At 33.4% G+C, this 21,282-nt stretch overlaps 2 protein-coding genes across 4 annotated transcripts; both read left to right on the top strand.

Annotated features, from left to right (window-relative positions):
- Positions 1-227: 227 nt before the first annotated feature.
- On the top strand, positions 228-4,679 carry LOC133180088 (uncharacterized). Of its 2 annotated transcripts, XM_061314702.1 has the most exons (6): positions 228-293; positions 2,669-2,743; positions 2,841-2,897; positions 3,043-3,117; positions 3,282-3,420; positions 4,197-4,679. In XM_061314702.1, exons 1-5 carry the CDS (start codon positions 243-245, stop codon positions 3,402-3,404), a joined length of 381 nt encoding a protein of 126 aa, XP_061170686.1. In that variant the 5' UTR covers positions 228-242; the 3' UTR covers positions 3,405-3,420; positions 4,197-4,679. The 2 variants fall into 2 exon arrangements, with proteins under 2 accessions (XP_061170686.1, XP_061170738.1); XM_061314754.1 differs by lacking the exon at positions 2,841-2,897.
- Positions 4,680-9,479: 4,800 nt separating this feature from the next.
- LOC133183462 (di-N-acetylchitobiase-like) lies at positions 9,480-18,503 on the top strand. 2 transcript variants are annotated; one of them, XM_061318429.1, is made up of 8 exons: positions 9,480-9,631; positions 12,370-12,520; positions 12,658-12,872; positions 13,149-13,323; positions 14,262-14,362; positions 15,486-15,674; positions 16,013-16,100; positions 17,084-18,503. In XM_061318429.1, the coding sequence occupies exons 1-8, from the start codon at positions 9,494-9,496 to the stop codon at positions 17,374-17,376; spliced, it is 1,350 nt and encodes a 449-aa protein (XP_061174413.1). In that variant the 5' UTR covers positions 9,480-9,493; the 3' UTR covers positions 17,377-18,503. The 2 variants fall into 2 exon arrangements, with proteins under 2 accessions (XP_061174413.1, XP_061174409.1); XM_061318425.1 differs by lacking the exon at positions 9,480-9,631 and adding an exon at positions 9,806-10,031.
- Positions 18,504-21,282: the final 2,779 nt, after the last annotated feature.

The following is a 21,282-nucleotide window of genomic DNA, read 5'->3' as shown; positions in this document are numbered from 1 at the left end:
GAGGGAAAACCTCAGAGTTGAGGCTGAGTATTGAGTTGAGGGATGTTGGTGACGGCGGGGCCTGAGAGGTAAGAAACCATATTTTTAAATAATTTTAATATTTTAGCTTTGTCATCGTGATGACGTCCTGCTTGGTAACTGCTAGGAAGCGTTGCGTTTTGGTTACTGTTGTTAGGTACTCACTTCAATCAGTTGCGAGTAGACGTGCTTTTCACAGAGCGACAAAAATCTCAAATATCACAATGAAAAGAGAAAGGTCTTCCGAGAGAAAGAGCAAGAATGTTTCTAAAAGGGTAATCTTTCAGAAAATAAAATTTCATTGCTCTTTAATGCTTCTTTTTATGATCTAGAGCTATTTACAATATTTTCAAAGAGGTCAAAGGAGTACAGGAATGTCTGATTTATTAACTTTGACAAATTTATACACAAAACATGTATTCCTCAATTTGTTTGAGAAAATAATTTGGAGAAAACATGCAACCGATCTCTTAAAACACATATGTACACTATACACAATGTACACACCCACATGACAAACACAACAATGGCCGGGGAGGGGGGATGTTGTTAGGGATAAGAAAGTTATTTTAGTACAAGGACTTCAACATAATGGGATGAACAAACAAATCCTCAGTGGAAGGGCTTGAGCAGGATAAACAAAATGAAACTTCAAAACATCGATGTAAACATTGACAGAAAGCAATGCATATGCCAGGAAAAAAAATCGGAGGAAATTCGGTTAACAAAATAAAATGTTTCATTCAATAATGACAGTCTTTAATTCTACATTACATCTAATGAAAACTTTGTAAAGTTACTTTTTATAATGTATCTTTCTGACAATATTTGCCTAATAAATCATTGTAATCATTTAAAAATAGAAAATATCTATATCATCTGACCTCAATGTTGACGTCGGTAATTATAAACAAAGGGGAAAGCACTCTTCAGCAACCCTATTTACAAGTGGAGGATACTCCAGCAATTTTCTTTTTGTTCCCCTTTGACTTTTTTTTAGGTAATTGTTTTAAAAATCTGATGTGGACCAATGGCCGTAAGAACCGGGGGGCACTGGGGGCATGCCCCCCTTCCCCAATAATTTTGCCGATATCTTCAATTCAATTTTTTTTTATTGATTCACCAAACATGCAACCATGTTACATACAAAATGACGGAAAAATACAGTGTGTTTCCAGTTTGCTAAAACATACACTAAAGTACATACATACATGCAAGTGTACAAATCAGTGAAGTCAACTATGTTTACAACTTAAAGTTATACAATTAATCATTATGCAAACAGTATAATATGAACAGAGATAATACATTTTTTGCAAATCTTTATGTATAGGACAGTCATATATGAAATGTATTTCATTTTCTACAACAGTTTTACAATAGTGACAAAAACGAGATTCTTTTTGGATACAAGGCTTTGAATATCTGCCTATTTCAATTTCTAAAGGGTGTGCAGAAATTCTCAGTTTTGTTAATTTAGAATGTACAGATTTATTAACTGGAAATTTCTAGTAGTCTTGTAATATATATATATAGAATAGTGATATATAGAATAGTGTAGAAAACATAGAGCTCTACTATATGCTTGTGCCCCCCTCAATAATAACATCTGGTGACATTTTTTTAGCTTGTCAAGTTTTTGGTGGTTGATAGTGCCCCCTCCCCAACTGAAAAATGTGTGGCTGTGCCCCCCCCCCCCAACTGAAATTGCTTCCTACGGACCTGGAACCTTTTAATTTCAATGATTTATTTGACTGACAGTAACTGTGTGAAATTTGAACAGTTCTTTCTCCTCCGCTTGGTATGGCCATTTGACAATATGCATCTTTTTAAGCCTTTATTTTTGCTTAATTTTAAAACTGCAACACTTCTTTGAATACCATTAAAGTACTTATTTTTACGACTGCAACTTTTAACCATATACTCTACACCGGCATAACCACAATATGTTAAATCACATTGATTGTAATTCACATTCCTATATTGTAATTGAATTTATTTTGAATTTTCGACAGAAATAACATGTGATTGAGAAAAAAAAATCCAGAAACAATATGGCATGCCGTTCAAATCACAATATTTTGATGAAAACGATACTTTTGACTTAGGTGGATTATGAGGTTTGGGAGGTTTTTTTTCATTTTGGGCGGGGAAAATACTTTCATTTTGGGGGGAGTATCTTTTTTTAAAGGAGCGAAAAAGTGAAGGTAAAACTATTTTATTGCTAACATGTTTAATTCTTAGACAAAAAAATATAAGCAATGGAATACTTGATAAAAGTTTAAAGAATCAAATACAACGTATCATATTGACGTAAAAACCCCCGGAAGGGGGCGCGTGCCCCCCCCCCCCCCCTTCAATAATTACGTCTGATGGCTTTTTTCCCTTGTCAAGAAATTTTTGCTTGGTATAATGCTCCCCTAAATTGAATATGAATCCCCCCTTCCCCGCCAGTAAAATACATAGTCCTTTTTTCAAAACTGTAAACATTGTACATGCCACCGCATACGAGATAAAAGTTATGAGAAAATTCGATGTCTGTTAAATTAAAGCATATTTATGATAAATTATTAGTTATTTATCCAGCATTAGAAAAGCATTACAAAAATGTGCATAATTTTTAATCGATAGCTCTTTTTTTTCGTTTTAGCGCCGTATAGACACCTCTTCAAATGACAGTCGTCAGTGGTACGAGGTGATGCTTGCCCTGGCGGCCAAATCAGCTGTAAGTCCTCTCTCTCTCACACTCCCTCTCTCTCTCTCTCTTTCTCGATCGATCTCTCCAGTGAATACTCTCTATAATCCCTATAATTTCTCTCCAGTGCAAACAAGTCTTTACTTCTGCTGCTCACGAATGGAGAGAGCACATTAAAGACTGGGTAAGAGTCTGAGTGCTAGCATTTTCAACTGCAGTTACCATGTAATTACATGTACATGAAAATGTATATCAATAAGACTAATGCTTATTTTTCCGTTGGCTGTACATAAATTATCATTATGCTTTTAATATCATTTTTTTACTAGTATGAGTTGACCCATGCCATCAACAAGTCTGAGGAGCGTAGGGAGCTTCCTACCATACCTCAACCCACGCACCAGGTAAGTGTCCAACTCACATTTGCAGTGTTCTAACGTACATGTATAATACTTTTTAAACTCATACAAAATGTATGAAATTGGGTAGGGGGCTTTATCTTTCCTTACTTGGACGATTGTAAGTCATTAAATAACAGAGGTTTACGATATAAAAAAATCTCTTACAGATGGAGTGGTTGGCGAGAGTCAATTTTGAGCACAGATCCATGCGCCGTAACATACCACAACAGAGACGTCATAAAGTCTCCACCAAAAAACAAGACTTGAATTCCTCTTTTTATGTCTACTAAAGAGCAGACTGATATGGTAAGTAACCCCTCTTGGCACTCAATACAATATGTAGAATAGTTCACAATCACACACCTGTAATTAGGCCTGTTTTAAAATTACCCTTAGCGTTTAAGTGTTAGCAATACAGCACGCAAAAGGGTCACAGAGATGTCCCAAACTTGAAGATACCCAAACTCTTATTAAATTTATTGACTATCAATTTTAACATTTTGGAGAAAACAGAGCTCATATTTGTCCGTAATCAAAAATATTTGACGTTTTCCTGACTTTTCCCCCCACGATTTTGACTGCCAGGAAAACGTTTATTTGCACGTCAAATATCAAATTCTTGAAAAAAGCCTGGATATTTCGCACTAATCTCATGATAAATATTCTAGTATTTATGATATTACACAGTTAAAGTATACCATTGAGGGAGTTAGCAAGATTCCAGTTCCCCTAGGCTAGGACTATTTTCCGAGGTTTTATAATACAGATTTCTATATTCAAAAGTAAAATCTAGAGGTTTAATGATAACTGGAAATTAGCTCTCGAAGCAGGGATCAGCTTATTTGATTGACGCAACGCAAAACTCACAGCGATCTCTAGAGAATATTACGGATAACCCAAAATTAGTTTTCAAAACTGGAATTAGCTCACTTGACTAACGCACAGCAAAACGGGAATTAGTCCATTCACAGCGATTTCTAGAAAATTGTTCTCATCTAACGATCTAATTTTAAAGAAAAAAAAAAATCAAATGAGGTACAATAAATATAGATATTGATGTGTTTTTTTTTTCTTTTTTGTAGGATATGTCTGCATGGGCGCAAATTGTTTGCAAATATTTGAAACATACTGAAAGCCGCCATCATCACAGTACAAATGTGCTTTGAATTTGCACAATCTCGCTTCTTTTGGGGCATGTGTATGAATGTGCAGTTTGATACATACAACACAGTTGTTGCATTGTTTTGGCAAAATTATAACCATCTCAGTACCACTGTCGTCAGTTAGTGTTCACACCGTTTCTGCACTGCATTTTTATGATCCCTTATGTGTGATGTACATATAGACAATGTTTTATATATGTATAATTATAGAATTCATTTGCTGCATGCTTTAGCAGATGTCTTTATTTATTTGGCAAAGTTTTATTTGCTCTTAAAAGGATGGATGGAGAGAGAGAGAGAGAGAGAGAGAGATTAGATTAGATTTGATAGATAGATAGATAGATAGATAGATACTCAATCTAGTTTACTGACAAGGAAACTCTGGATCACTCACATTATTTTACTCATACACTATGTGTATATATGTATATAGTAAATGCATGATGTTTTTGATGTTGAAATAAAACATTAATTCTTCAAAAAATTGAGTTTGTTTTTTTTATTACCTCCGTTGATATCCTGAGAGCTTGTTGTCGGGAGCAGGCAGTAAATGAAAAAAGTATGGAAAATAGATGCATGCTCTGACAAGCAGCATGTTGAAATGATATGAATGAAAAGTTGAAATAAAAAATAAGAACTATAATTTCAATACTTGTGGCTTTAGGAAAAAGTAGATTCCCGTCCGTCTAATTCGAAAGTGAAGTTCTGGTATAATGAATTGCAAACGCAAACTGTACGCAGCGATCTATAAAACAGACTACGGCCTACTAGATCTCTTAGAAAGGGACCAGTCCCTTTTTTGATATATGAGAAGTTGTAATTTAAGATCCTACACATTTTCCCCATGATTTAATAATTACAAAATGTTGATAGTTTTTAAAATGAAATGATATATTTTAGGTGCTAGTTTCACAGTTACGTTATATTGGAAGGAATATGAGTTACAGAACATACGACAAGGCCAATGGTATCATTTCATCATCCAATTTGCACTCCCTGATTACGTTATTTGCATGTAAGAGTGCATCAGTACCAAAGAAAACATTTTCAGTTTGTGGGAGAATTTGACTTAACAGAGACCCATAGGCCACAAGGTTCACCTGGGTCACTACGCCCTACTGCTCTTCGTCAGCAGATTTTTTTCTTATATATCGCTTTTGTGGCCCCACCATACATGCGAGGTTATAATTTGTAGAAACTTTAATCTACACTATCTGAGGATACTTCATTATTAATACGGCTAATAATATCTTTGCCGTTCTTCAGTGGAAGATTTTTGGAATAAACAATATAGATAAATAAATAAAATAGGTGATTTTACAAAGGTGATTTAAAAAGTTTTATACCGGAATTTCATTATTCGAAACACTGGCCACATCATTGTGACTCCATGATTTCAACAAATTTTATCTACACAACTTGAGAATACTTCCATTTCAATATGACATGCCTTTGCTGCTCTTAAGAATAAGAATTTTGAAGATTTTTGCCAGTTATTAAATTCCTGTGTAAAACTTTGAAAATCACCCACATAAAAATCACCTATTTTAGCCCGACCCTTCCCTTGGGGGTCATGATTTGAACAAACTTTAACTATACTGCTTTAGGATGCTTTCATATATTAGTGATTATTCATGTCTTTGCTATTCTTAAGATATTAAAAGATTTTTCCCTATATATTTCTAAGTAAAACTTGATCTTCTATTTTGCCCCCATCCCAAATCATGATTTGACCAAACTTGAATCTACACTGCCTGAGGATGCTACCATATTAATATTCCTAAACTTGCTTATAAAATGCTGTTAAATTGCATAAAAGATTTTCCAAGATATTCCTATGTAAAACTTTGATTGCCCATTGTGGCCCCACTTACCCCCTTCCCACCCTGGGGTTTGTGATTTTCACAAATTTGAATCTACACTTTGTAATGAAGCTTTCATATAAGTCTCAACTGTTCGATCTCGCCCTGTAGTTCTTGAGGAGAAGATTTTTGAAAGATCTATGCCATCCATTTTCACTAATTCTTAATTATCTCCCCTTGATTGAGAGCATGATCCCTTCATTTCAATAAATTTGAATCCCCTTTACCCAAGGATGCTTTTTGGCAAGTTTGGTTGAAATTGGCTTCTTGGTTCCTGAGAAGACAATGAAACGTTAACAGACAGATAGACAGCCAGAGTGACACGGACAAATTCAATCAGAAAAGCTCACTTGAAATAACTTCACTCAGAAAAGCTCTCTCTCTCTTCTCTCTCTCTCTCTCTCTCTCTCTATATATATATATTAATATTGATATAAATTATAATTAGCATGGCCGTAGGAACCGGGGGGGGGGGGGCACGGGGGAGCCATGCCCCCATATAATTTTGCCGATATATAGATTACTGTAGAAAACATAGATACTATATGCTTGTGCCCCCTCAATAAAAATGTCTGATGACCTTTTTATGCCCCCGGATCGAAAGATCCCGGGGGAATATTGTTTTTGTTCTGTCTGTCTGTTTGTCAATTTGTCTGTCTGTCTGTTGTCAACTTTAACCTTGTCCATAACTTTTGATTGGTTGGAGCTATGACTTTCATATTTCACATGTATATTCCTTGTGACAAGCCCTTTCTTTGGGTACCATCATATTTGAACTTTTGACCTTGACCTTGGAGTTTGACCCACTTTTGCAAAATTTTAGGAGACTTTAACCTTGGCCATAACTTCTGAACAGTTGGTGCTTGGGGTTTTAAACTTCATATGTGTATTCTTTGTGACAAGGCCTTCCTTTGGGTACCAACAACTTTGGCCTTTTGACCTTGACCTTGGAGTTTGACATACTTTTGAAAAACTTTAACCTTGGCCATAACTTTTGAACAGTTGGTGTTTGGGGTTTCAAACTTCACATGTGTATTCCGTGTGACGAGACCTTCTTCTGGATATCAACCTCTTTGACCCTTTGACCTTGACTTAGGAGTTTGACCTACTTTTGAAATACTTTAACCTTGGCCATAACTTTTGAATGGTTGATGCTAGGGCTTTCATACTTCACATATGTAATCCTTGTGACAAAACCTTCCTTTGGATACCAACCACTTTGACCTTTTGATCTTGACCTAGGAGTTTGACCTACTTTTGAAAAACTTTAACCTTGGCCATAACTTTTGAATGGTTGATGCTAGGGCTTTCATACTTCACATATGTAATCCTTGTGACAAGACCTTCCTTTGGATACCAACCACTTTGACCTTGACATAGGAGTTTGACTTACTTTTGAAAAACTTTAACCTTGGCCATAACTTTTGAATGGTTGATGCTAGGGCTTTCATACTTCACATATGTAATCCTTGTGACAAGACCTTCCTTTGGATACCAACCACTTCGAAACTTTGACCTTGACATAGGAGTTTGACTTACTTTTGAAAAACTTTAACCTTGGCCATAACTTTTGAATGGTCGGTGCTAGGGCTTTAATACTTCACATATGTAATCCTTGTGACATCGCCTTCCTTTGGGTATCAACCACTTTGACCCTTTGACCTAGACATAGGAGTTTGACCTACCTGGTACTTTCGAAAAACTTTAACCTTGGCCATAACTTTTGAATGGTCGGTGCTAGGGCTTTCATACTTCACATATGTAATCCTTGTGACAAGACCTTCTTTTGAATACCAACAACTTTGATCTTGGCACTTTACTTTTAAAAATCTTTAACCTTCGCCATAACTTTTGAACAATTGCAGCTAGAGCTTTCAAATTTCACAGATATATTCTTCGAGACAAGACCTTTCTTTGAGTACCAACATTTTTTATCTTTTGGTCTGGATTTTGACTTGCATTTGAGAAACTTTAACTATTGCCATATGCTGCCATACAGGGGCATCAATGTTTCACAAACATATCTTTTTTTTTTTTTTTTGCTAGTCAAGAAATTTTTGGTAGTTCATAGTGCCCCCTCAACGGAAAATGTATGGTTGTGCCCCCCCCCCCCCCCCCCAACTGAAATTGCTTCCTATACGGGCCTGATTAGTATAGACGTCGACTCTCTCTTCGTGTCTTTGAGTGAAAATTCTCGAACTGGACGTAAAACAACAAACAATCAATCAATCAACACAAGCAGTAAAAACTCTACTTGTGCATAGGGGCTTGCTCCTGTCGTGTAAAAAATATTTATTACAAAAAGACACATATACGATATACTAAAACAACACGTGTTGTTTATAGCTTTAGTATATCGTATATGTGTTTTTAATAAATATTTTTACACGCCAGGTGGAAGCCCCTGTGTTGTTTTAGTATATAGTATAGGTGTCTTTTTGTAATAAATATTTTTTACACTCATACGTTAACATGTAACGGTGAAGGGCTTCAAATTTAGACCTTTAATCGACACGTAGGGCCATTGAGCAGTGCGGGTTCTTTATAGTGCCAACGCCCTACCGTGACACGGGGTCTTTAAAGTCCCATCCGAAGGACCCGCAACTTTCACTTCAAATTGCCGTGCGCTTGGCGAAGGAACAGTTGCTACCTATTTTTCATCGACTGAGGTCAGTCGCACACAGGCACTTCTTTCGTATACGGAGCACCCCTTACTTATTTTTACCACAAATAAGTAGGGGTGCACCGTATACGAAACAAGTGCCTGTGCAGTCGCGGCCGTGATTCGAACACACGACCTTCCGATCACGTTGCTTGTAGTGAAGAAAGAAAAATAAATCTGTCTCTGATCATCTTGAAAAGAAATGATCTGTCCTTGTTTGGCATATTACTAATTCTAATGTCGTTTTTTTTATTTAAAATCTATCTCCTGTGTATCACAGGATACAAAATTTAATTAAACCCTATACAGGCGACACATGAGTTCGAACTGTAAGGGATCACTTTGTCTGTCGTCTAATGATTATGAAATCAAACAGGGGGGTCGTTTTAAATTCCAAACATTCATCAAAATGTTTTTAAAGCACATTTTGTAATCAATTAAAAATTTGTCTTATATTCTCGTTTTACTTTATTATAACATAAAACAAAAGATAATTTATTTATTCTGCTTTTGTTTAAATATTATTATTCGTTATAAATTGTCGTATTTTTATTTGAAAAATGTTTTATTTTACAGAAAAAGGGAGATTACTTAAGGAAATTTGTTAAATTGTGCATGTTCTTCCGGATGTGACATCACAGAAGTTACTCAAGTTTGAAGAACATGAACTGAACTTACCGTCTAAGGGGAAAATGCGCTTTCCAAGTTTGCTGACACTTGTTTTCATTTTCATAATTTCATTTACGTGTTCAAAGACCAGAAAAGTAAAATCATGCGTGTGTTCCGACTCTAGTCTTTGTTCTAAAGAGATAAGGAAGTTCAGCAGGGAGGTATGTAACTTTGTTTTTTAAATGTTTTGGGAATCATCTGTGAATCTTTAAGATATTTTTTTAGACAAAATATTATTGGAATAGTCAGAGTTTCTGAAGACGAATAAATCTTGTACGAATTGAAGACAATCGGTGATTCCGGAAGTATGACTAAATGTCCCTAGCTTCTTGATTTGTGTACACTGTCACTACACTGAACTGTTTATAATTCTCTTCAAACTCGTATGATATCATAACTAAAACAATGAGGGTTTCATGGATAAAATTAACTTTATGTGTACATGTTTTACTGTTCATATCGGGGATTTCATCTGATTCTGCTGTGAAGTACAATATCCATCATGATTGTCCGTGTGACCCAGTTTATTGCAGAGTGCATAAATTTGAGTACAATGAAGAGGTTTGTTCTAATTATTTTTGTTTTCTTTTGAAGGGGAATGGTTTTAATGTCCATTCACTTTTTTTCGAGACCGCATGAAAAGAAAATGTAACCATACCTATGATTTAAACAAATATCACAATGCAGTGAAGATGTAGTCCTAAAACAGGTCCATGGCACAATTTCCTGTTTTAGCTTTATAGCTTGAATTAGCTATATAGTTTTATCAAACTATTCAGAATAGTTCGATAAATCTGTTTTAGTCTATTAAAATTGCAAGTATGTTACTACTTTGTACTATGGACTTTCAAAAAAGCAATCTGTTTCAAACATCGTTTTAAACATTGCTGCTTTTGAACGCTTGTAAGCAAAAGATATAATTCCACTGTATTGGTAACTGTGAGGCATGTACATCTATGATTACTTCACATTGTACTGAATTATTACCAATCAGTACATAATAAAATATGTTATAAAAAAAGAGTTGAAATGATCTTTCATGGGAAAATTAAAATTGCTCTTTATCTTGAATATCTTCAATACTCTGTGTTTGTACTGAAAGTTGTTGTAGCCCATATTGCATTGCCACTCATTCAACTGATTGGTCAGTCGGTAAAGTAAACAGATAGCTCATTTAACATGCAAATTTATGCTGAGGTCAGAAAATCTAGTGGTCTCCATCTGTTGAGAGACTCTGTATTTAAAGCCGAAAAAGGTTAGGGACTATATAAAGCAACTGATTTGTGACTAGTATTGCAAAATCGGACCATATTTACTATCAATTATCAAATTAATTCGGTGGCATACAATGGATTATAAGATCAATATTTTGAACTTTAATTAAAGGTTACAAGAAATAAAGTCAAACATGTAAATATTCAGATATCCTCTTAAATGAAAACGACATTCATTATGCACGTTTGTGTATATGGATATGGACAACCTGTCCCACTTCCATGCTGATATGGATACTTTTTGTGCCTCTATCTTGAAACTTGCATAATGCAGAGGTGTCTGAGAGAGAAATGAACTACAACTCTGCAAGGGAGATTGTTATAGTCCAAGCTACACTTTGCAAAAGTTGTTTCCCTTTGTGGGGTCAACCAAGAGGTCAATAGGGGAAAAAGCACTTTACACTACCAAATATTTGGGCATGCTGTGATTAATTGGCTGCCATTGTTAACATATATTTTCTTTCAGTGTATGGGTATAGCCCCATCCTGGGGCAATCAATATACAAGATCCAACAATTATTTTCAAGTCAAATGACAAAGTTACAAACCTTAAAGTTGCAAAGGCTAATGTGAGAATTTTATGGTTTTTCCCCAAAGATGGCAACCAAGGGAAATATATTTTACACATACATATACTGTAAACCAACTATTATTCGCGTCAACTTTTATTCCCGATTCGACGATTCATTTTCGCGATGGAGGAACATTCTCTACAAATAAAAAGCAGATTAAAATGGTTTGCAGCGATTAATATTCGTGAGTTAAAGTTGGTCGCGAAACTCACGGACATTTCTTGCACGCGAATAAAAGTTGGTTTACAGTAGGTGCTCCCCATCTAGTTTTGTAGATGATAAGTATACAGTTAAACACGCTTATAACAAATTGCCAACTTTGCTACATTATCAGCGTAATTCGTTATATCCCTTAAGATTATAATATTTTAAAGTCACAGGGAATGAAAAATCACTTCACTATAAGTGTCAATTCATTATAAGCTTGTTTTACTGTACATAGGTCTATCCTCTATACTATAGTTCAGAGGGGTAGACCTTATCATTTCATTATCTACAAAATTAGAAGGAGATTGATTGAACATGTTGAAGAAAAAAAAAGAATCGGTCATTCCTTTGATGGATAGTGGAGAATTAGTTACATAGAAATGTGTTGCTAAATTACATGAATCACATTGGTTTGAAATTATTTAATGAAATAGTTTAAATATTTTTGTGCTAAGAAAATTTACAAAAATTCTTTGCAGTTTGGTGACCAAAAGTATATTTATCAAATAGTAATTTAATACACTCTTACATGGAGATTATGACCAAATTTAGCTTGGTTTGTTTTATTTATGTAACAATGTAAGCAAAGTTTCATGTAATAATGTAACTTCCTTTGGTTTTATTGCAAAACTAGAAAAAGCCATATTTAAAAGGACATAATTGCTTTTTAAATAATGCTGGATGATTTTTTCACATGTATAGTCCTTTCAAAGGAAACTTTAGTTTCATTCACTGACTCTTGATTTATGAAGTAAAATTGTAGGTCATTAATCATTTAAAAAATGATTAAATATAGGAATTTTTTTTCTTGAAATATAGTCATTGTTTTTTTTAATCTCATTACAGAAAGTAGTTGTTGCAGAAGGCACATCAGACCATACAAAATGGCCTTGGTCCCAGATTACTACAGTCATTGCTACAAAGGATGTCCCGAATCGTACTGCTCAAAAGCTGATGTGCACTGCTCACAAAAATAAAGCCAACTTTGCATTTATTGGTAATTTCACTAAAATAAAATGTTAATTTGTTCAAAAATCCTTTAATTGAAAATTTCTAGTGAGTTGATTATTATATATATTGCAAAGCCTTGTAGTTGAAAACGTACGAAAACTGTTTTTAATATAATAATTTCAGAAAAGGTACCAGTTATAACAAATACTTCGGATCCCAGACTACAGAAGTGGCTGAATACGGTCGCTGCCAAGAGGGATCTGCTTTACGTAGATTATGTAGCACTAGATTTGCTAGATCTGTTGGGACAGTGTACTGCTGATAGCACCCATGTTCAGGAAGTACTGGGATTGTTGACATATATGGTTAAAAATTATTTTTTTCCTCACAGTGCTGAGGTAAGAATGTCAATTTTTTTGTTATTAAGGTTGTGATCATTGTAATTTAAATTTCTAGTCAGAGAGATGAGGAAGCATATAATTTAACATGTCAAAAATTACAGTATATTTTTAAAAGTTCTAAATTTTAATACATGATACATATCTTCTAAAATGCTATATTAGAGGTATTACACAAATATAGATTGAATATTTGCTATTTACACAAAACATTATAGAAGCACTTCTTATACATAAACCTACTGCTTTTTTAAACTGGTATAATTTCCTCTGTAGCTGCTATGTATTGTTCCATACAAACCTCCCTGTTACAATGGTGACTGTAGCTTAGCCAAGTATTTGACCGAGCATTGTGTTGCTTTTATCACCAGTCCTGAAAGCTTTTTCACATGTGATACCAATACAAACTGCATTGCCAAAGCCACTATGCCAATGACAAGCTTGGTGTATGGTAAGTATTTTGCCTTCATTAATGACGTTTGGTACAATATTGTGAAATGGAAAAAGTTGGTGAATTCTAATATTGCCTTCCTTTATAATGAAATGGAATAAGGTCAGGTGCTTAACATAAGGCTTGTCTGACTGACTCAGAGAAGTAAAAGATGTTCTAGTTTATTCGACATCAAAGTAGCCCAACTGGTCATGGAAAAAATATCTCTTAAGTTCAAATGAAGCAAAACTATTTTTGAAGGATATCTGAACATTTTATTCAATCATGTTTGCTTAAGTTTTTTGTTTTATCAATGTGTTAGATCAGGTTACACTTACATTTTTGATCCCAGTGAAAAATGAAATAATTATAAAAAGATTTGTCTAGAAAACTCTGCTTGTTTTATTGTACTATTTTACATATTAATATTTCACCAGTCTTGCCAGTACCGTTTGATTTTCTTGTAAAAGTTAACTGTATACCCTGAGTTATCCTTTCTGCCAGGTCATCATCTCTATGACAATTGTTTTAATTTAATAACAGAACTAAATTGTTATACAATACGATACATCTCCCTCTCTGATATTTTTCTTTAATTCAATCAAAAGAAATTAATAATATATACCGGTAATTTTTTTGCATCTCAAAAAGAGAACAAAAATCAAATGGGCAGTGCTTGAGATATGTCACAATGGCAAAAATTATGAAATATTAGGTTTTCTCCTTGATCACAGTGATTGCTATTATACATATTTTAAACATACCTAGTATTCAGGCAGAAAAGGTGTCAAATTTTGATAGTGTTCATACATGTATCTGTTATAAATGATAATTTATTTAAGTATTTTACTTATTTTTGTATAAATATTGATAGGTGTTTCATGAAGTTCATGAAATACTATGCCAACCAGGATTGAAAATCCATCTATTAGTTCAACAAGCTTTATTTATTCTTTCAGGTGTAGAAGAATACATTGATCATGGCATTTCTCCAGACAAGCTGTTGATTGGAATTCCTTGGCATGGCTATGATTACACCTGTAGTAATTCTACCATCCAGGTGTGTTCTGTTTTTTAAATCCAATGATTGATGTACATTCTTATTGATAGAAACAGGTTATGGTAATGTGATGTTTCTAGAAATGATATTTTTATCCTTTTTTAGAAGGGGTAGAGTTAGCTAGGAGTGAAACGGTTCACCGAGGTATCGATTCAACGCGGTATTTTTTCTCGGTTTGATACACGGTGCAAGATCTCTAATTTTCGGTACGGTTCATTTTTCGGTTGGGATCGTTATTCAGTCAGGTTTGGCATAAGGTAAAACACGTTACTCAGTATAAATAAGTATAGAAAACGTAAATTTTTGATGACTGATAGTCTGTAAAATAGTTTTCGACAGTCAAATAATTCTAATCAATTTCTTATAGTCAATTTGCTAATAAAAATTCATAGATAAAGGTACTAGATTTAGTAAAAGAAAGCATAAAACAAGGTATTTGTTTCCATCTATCAAAATGTATCGTATCGAAAATAACCATACCAAGACAAAAATTATACAATACGTATCGAACCGTGAAGGAGTTGTATCGTTTCACCCCTAGAGTTAGCCTCCTTCTTTTTTATGCCTTTGTAATGAAGTCGGAGGGGATATAGTAATGGACTTGTATGTGTGGGTGGGTGATTGAGTGTTTGCATGCGTAACAGTCAATTAAATTTTTTCAATTTTTAGAACTTTAAAAATTTGTTCTAGAAGATGTAAATATGGTTGTTTTAATCTCTATTTGGACACAAAATCAGTTCGCTATGTGCGTAAATTTGTTATTCAAAGTTTGTTATAACTGGAAAATTTCACAAGGAATTGTTTTTGCCATGGATTCCAAAAAAACTTCACTGTATACATGTATCTGTAAATTTGTTGTTATCCCTGTTCTTAAGAAAAAAGTTTTACTGTATGTGATTTTCTTTGAAAAATCAATCTTTGCCCTAAACCTTTAGAACAATATGAGACCAGTGTTTGATAGTATGCACTTTAGTTAGCTTTCTGACAGGCTTACCGACTTAGTGACCTTTAATTTGACCTATAAACTACTTTAAAAAAAAAGAAAGTTTTAAACTACAAGTTTTAAATCAAAGTTGGTCATAAATCCACCGTATGTAATTTTTTTTTGTTTTTGTATTTTTAGAAAAAGACTGGAGGTAAAGAAGCATTGACCTGTTATTTCGACAAGAAAAATGACAGCAGTACCTGTGATACATCTAAAAGGAAGAAAATCAGCCTAGCAGAGATAAAAGGCAACTATTCTGAACAGTATAGGAATGCCAAGGCACACCACTATCATCCTATTTATAGATCTGACTACATTAATATAATGGTAAGTGCTTCTGTAACATCCCATTATTTCCATTAGGCAAGTTTCAAAGTAAAACTTAGGTATAAAACTGTATTATTTGTACAGAATTAAGAATATGGTTTCTTTTTTTTATTTTTTTTGTTGTTGATAAATCTAGTTTATCCACTTGACCCAACTCTTGTCGTTTTTGAATTGAAAAAAAATACTCCAGGGTGAAATGGGAGGGAATAAGTTAAGTGTTTTTGTTACTAAAGTTGCATGGACTCGGCTTTGTGAAAATGATTATGAAAAGTAACTAGAGTGCTTATAAACAAAACTTGGGTACAGCCAAAATATCTTCAAAGGTTTCATTATTGTAGATAAATCATGTACAGCATCAGTTGTGGTACGAAGGGCATGATAGTCTACTAGACAAGTACATGTACATCAGATCCATGCAGTTTAAAGGTAAAATCAATGATCTTTCCCATCTTAAGTACATTTCCCTAAGTAATAAGCATCTGGGGTTTCTAACCAAAGGAGTTCATGACCCATCTTTGGTTCAGTTTAGGATATTGAATCCATCACCTCTATCTTCTCTGCCATTGCTCTGCTATTGTCACTGTGACACACACAGGATATGTATATTAATTTGTTAACAAGGACATGATCGTTCCAACTGAAATGCACTGATTCATCATGTATTTTGTTTGTTTTTTTTGTTTTTTATTTTTGCACATCAAAAAATTACACATAACAAAATGTCAGTGTTCTTTTTATGAACTTGCACAATTTGTGACATAATTTCTGAATTTTAAAATACATGTACCAGTATTTAGATTTTATGCATTGTATTAAAGTTCCTTTCCATTCTCAGCATGTTTAGAGGCAGATCCATTTTGATTAAAATCAGCCATTATAGTGTGCTACGTTTTGTTAAGGGAGTGGAACAAAATTTATTTTACCAAAAGAGCTGCTTTTAAAATGTCTGAGACAAAAAGAGTTTACAGAGTAATAAAAATTTATATTCCCTATTTAGCAAGAGTGGAAAGGTCATAAACAAAGATTGAAAAGGTCAGAGTTCATAGTAATTGACCATTCTGCAAAATTATTATTCAGAAACATAATTTAAGAAAGATGATACAGTTCTAATTTTTGACAAACATGATCTTTTGGGAAAAGATAAGTGCACAGTTTTCAAACATTTCTTCACACATATTTACAAATATGGCATAGAGTGATAGATGCTATTAATCCTATTTACACATAGAATGATTTTATTGAGAGCTACATACAGACATAAAAAGTGTTTACAAACATCTATTACTCACATTTAATGTTTATTGCTAATTTTAAAAGTGCGCAAAACATTAAATTATAGTTGGTAGCAATTTTCAGTGATAAGTACATGTCTTATTAATGTTCACAGGAAGTATTATTAATGTTTACAGGAATGGTCATTTGGACAGGAGATGACCTGTCCAGAAAAGGTGTGGAAGATGATACAGAATGGAATTGGATCCTCCACAGTTTATTCAGTGAAGGAGAGATACAGGAACACAATCTAAACATGGCCGGTACTGTGGCCGGTATTAGTGTGGGCTGTTTCATCCTGGGGAGTCTGTTGGGGTTTGCAGTGGGCTGTGGCCTTATGAGGAAGAGAATGCGAAATAAAGGTCTCCGCCTGCCGTTCCAGAGGGACGAAGAAGAGACAGACTTCCATGACGACGATAATGCTCTGTAAAATTGTTTAATTTGTATTTGTTGAAGAAATAACTATAATGTAAAAAGTTCCACTTTTCATCAGATTGTTAATGGGTAGGAAAAAATGCCATGTAATGATTATAAAAATTCTTGTATTCTTTTAAAGTCTATGGAAGCAGTGTTTTTAGGGGAAGACCTTTGACTGGTTTGGAACACATTGTTTAAAGTATAAGATCGTTTTTATTCTTCCCTTAAAATTATATTCACATTTTAATTACTGGTATGCATATCCAAGTACATGTATATATATTTGATATCAGTACTCGTCAACTATTATTTGCTATTGTATTATAGGGTTGGATACTATTAAGGATGAAACGGAATGATACCATAGTGGTATTTTTGAAATGATATGGTACTTCTTAGTGATACAATGTACCTCAATCTATCAATTTATTGATGGTACTAATGTGGTTTCAGTATGTAATATGCACAAAAACTTAACCATTTCCTTTTTTCAACTTTTTAAGAAATCAACAAATTCATAAAATTACATGTAAATTTACTGCTGTACAATTTGATTAAATTCACAATTAAAAGTATGATGTAAACCATGCTTTTCACAGTTGCCAAGAGGCACACTGTTTATGGTGACACTGTGTTATAAAATTTAAACTTGTCATTTATATATTTTCTGATCAAATGATTCAGTTTTTTTGAATTAATTTGAATGCATTAATTTAAATAATTAAACGAAGAGAATTAAATACCATCTGCATTATATTGAATCTGTTATTAAATGAAACAGTATTTTACCGATAATTTTGTAACAACTATTACAGATACAGAGAATCAGTGTCCAACCCATTAATTAATTAGATAAATATCAGAAACTTTTAGTAATTAGAATCTCATTCCTCTATAGAAATTCATCGAAGGCTCTTTAAATAGTCAACCATGTGTACATTCCATTTTTTTTTAATACATATTCATGCATGTTCATTTTGTATTTATTTATGCAATAATTCATGTGCAATGATGTCTACATATGTGTATGTGATAAATTCAATGTAATTTATATGTAGATATACAAAACTATTAGGTTGAAGTCCCACCCAGTATATTCAATTTCTTTGCGAGACTGCTGCAGAAAACCATAGCAATACATTTACAGTTTATATATATATATATATATATATATATATATATATATAAGCATGTTCTTTGAATAGTTGCTTTAATATGGTTGATATTTTTTGGCAGCTTTAGACAAACTCTTTTTTCTCAAAGAACATTTTTTTTTTTTTTAATTTACAAAATATTTTGGCTTTTGTAACTTGCGACATTTTAGAAAATTCATCATGACATGACATAGCACAGTTTTTCTTCAACTTTGGAAGTTCCTGACAAATCTCTGAAGCAGTCTTGCAATAACATGTACAGTGTGTATTGCATCACTAGTTGTCAACAAACATATCATATCATTTTTAAAAACCTATTTGAAAGTTTTAAATTTTGTCTTAAGTGTATTTTGATGTGACACAGTTTATAAGCAGTTTATGTTGTGTTGTTCTGCAATTGTTGTGTTTTTAATGATGTGTAGATTTTTATTTGGTCTTTGGTTGCAACATTTTATTTTTATCTTTCCATAAAGTCTGTATATAACTTTTTACAGTAGACCAGAATCATGTATATATGTCCCAAAGTACCATTCAGTAAACAAACATCACAGTAATTTGACCAAAAGCTCATCCCACATGTGAAAATGAGATTTCCTAGATTTTATGTTGAATGTTGAAGGTTAAACAAAAGAGGGGGAAGGTACATGTATTTAATGAAGTGTATGCATAAACTACTGTGAAATCACTAATTTTCATTGTTTTCTGGGTATGAAAAAACCCTTGAATTCATGTTCACCACAAAATGTAAAAATTTCATATACATAATTACTTAACACTTCCCCAAACCCAAAATCAAATTCCTCCGAACCTATATTTTTTCTTCAAACCGAGAAAATTTGACACCATGAAAATATGTGATTTCACTGTATACAAAGGACCATTTGAATGTATCAGACATTTCATTTTGAGAATCTAGTGCACAAGTACATTGTACAATGGTGCCAGCTAGATTTCCAGTAAAAATCAAATGAACAACTTTGCCTTTTTAATGACATATTACTTATTGTAAACAGCAGTGATATTTCATTTTCCCCCTTAAATGTATTTGTATTAGAATCTAAATTTTGTGAAAGAATTTGAGTGTAGATAAATCCATCTAGTGTATCCAGGTACGCTGAATTTTGTATGCAAATACTGTATATGCTTTTTAATACTGCTTATAATCAGTACCTATAATTTTTCTTCCTGAACATATCAAACTGTGGTACTCATTTTATATTGCAAATCATAATATTCGAATGGAGTGCATGTATTCTGATCATTTGATACAAAGCTACATGTATATATAAGCAGATTATTTTTTCTGAACCATATGGGAAAAAATGTGTTGCATTCATTTAAAGTTATATTCTCAACCATTGAATGTTTAATTAAAATCAAATAGAATTCAAAATACAACTTGGACCATTAAGATACATTTTAGACCATTAAGATACATTGCACATGTAGAAAGAGGTACATGAATAGATACATGTACATGCATTTTGTGTATTTGAAAAAGCTTTTTTAGTTTGAGAAGATTAATCTACAATCTACAACTGTCCTTTTCCATTATCTGAAGTTTTGATAACATATCAGTGCCATGATCTTTCAGATTTGATGATTTGCATGATTTTTTTTTTTTTTAAAACAATCAAGATTTTTTTTTGTAATGCTGATTTTTTTTTTGACTGCCTAATCAAATTTTGAAAAGAAATTGCCTTCTTGTTGTTTTTTGAAGATTAAAAGGTGTTGCATTTTCAGACTCTTTACTGAAATATATCCCTCTACAGTAAAACACGCTTATAACGAAGTGCTAGGGATCGAAGGACAATTTTGCTTTGTTATAAACGCAACTCGTTGAATTCACAATATATTTTCAGGTGAAGGTGAATGAATATCACTTTGCTGTAAGGGACAATTCATTATAAGCGTGTTTTACTGTACGAGTTTATGGAGACATGACACAGCTTTATAAAATCCAAATTGAATTTTACATGCTCTAATTATCCGGTCACTTGAAACAAATTAAGATTTCTCGATAAGCTTAACCTTCTATGCCATACATGTAGAAGGCATATTACAAATTCTAGTCAAAGATGTTCAAAAATACAAGAATTGATATCAGATTTGGCCATTTTTTTCGCAATGAAAAATCAGATTTGGCCTTTTTTTTGCAATAAAAAGTGAAATATTAATAAGCAAAGTATTAAGATATAAATCATATTAAAAAAATTGTGTGACATTTATGGAAGAAAAAGTTACCCATTTTATTTCCCATCAAGTTTGTTGTTTAACGCCCCTCAAGAGAATTTTTCACTCATGGAGATGCCACCACTTGTCAGTGGAGGGCTGCAAGTTTATACATTATGCTCGGCACTCAGGGCCATTGAGCAGTGAGGGATCTCTTTTGTGCCAAACCTACTGCGACACGGGACCTCGATTTATACAGTCTCATTCCAAGGACCGGTCTCCATGTCCCGCAGTGGATTCAAACCCACAACGTAAGGATCTGCTCCTTACTCCACAACTCTGGAGCAGACACTCTAACCACTGTGCCATGTGGGTGACTCCCCATCAAGAGCTTGATGCACATTCCCAAACATTGAAATTGAAACCACATATACAGGTATCTTTTGATGAAATTAAATACTGCAGGAGCAAACTACCAGACAAAAGTAGCATAAAAAGCACTGTTCACTAACTCTGCATAATAAAAGAATTAAAATCAGATCTCGCAAAGATTACAAAATTAAATCTATATACAAAAAGCAAATCGGGGATTA

The sequence above is a fragment of the Saccostrea echinata genome, unplaced genomic scaffold (assembly GCF_033153115.1).
Source record: "Saccostrea echinata isolate AGI-Se365-2 ecotype Australia unplaced genomic scaffold, CSIRO_AGI_Sech_v1 ptg000001l, whole genome shotgun sequence".
NCBI classification, from domain to species: domain Eukaryota; kingdom Metazoa; phylum Mollusca; class Bivalvia; order Ostreida; family Ostreidae; genus Saccostrea; species Saccostrea echinata.
The sequence above is the reverse complement of the archived record's forward strand: the minus strand, read 5'-3'. Positions and strand labels throughout refer to the sequence as shown.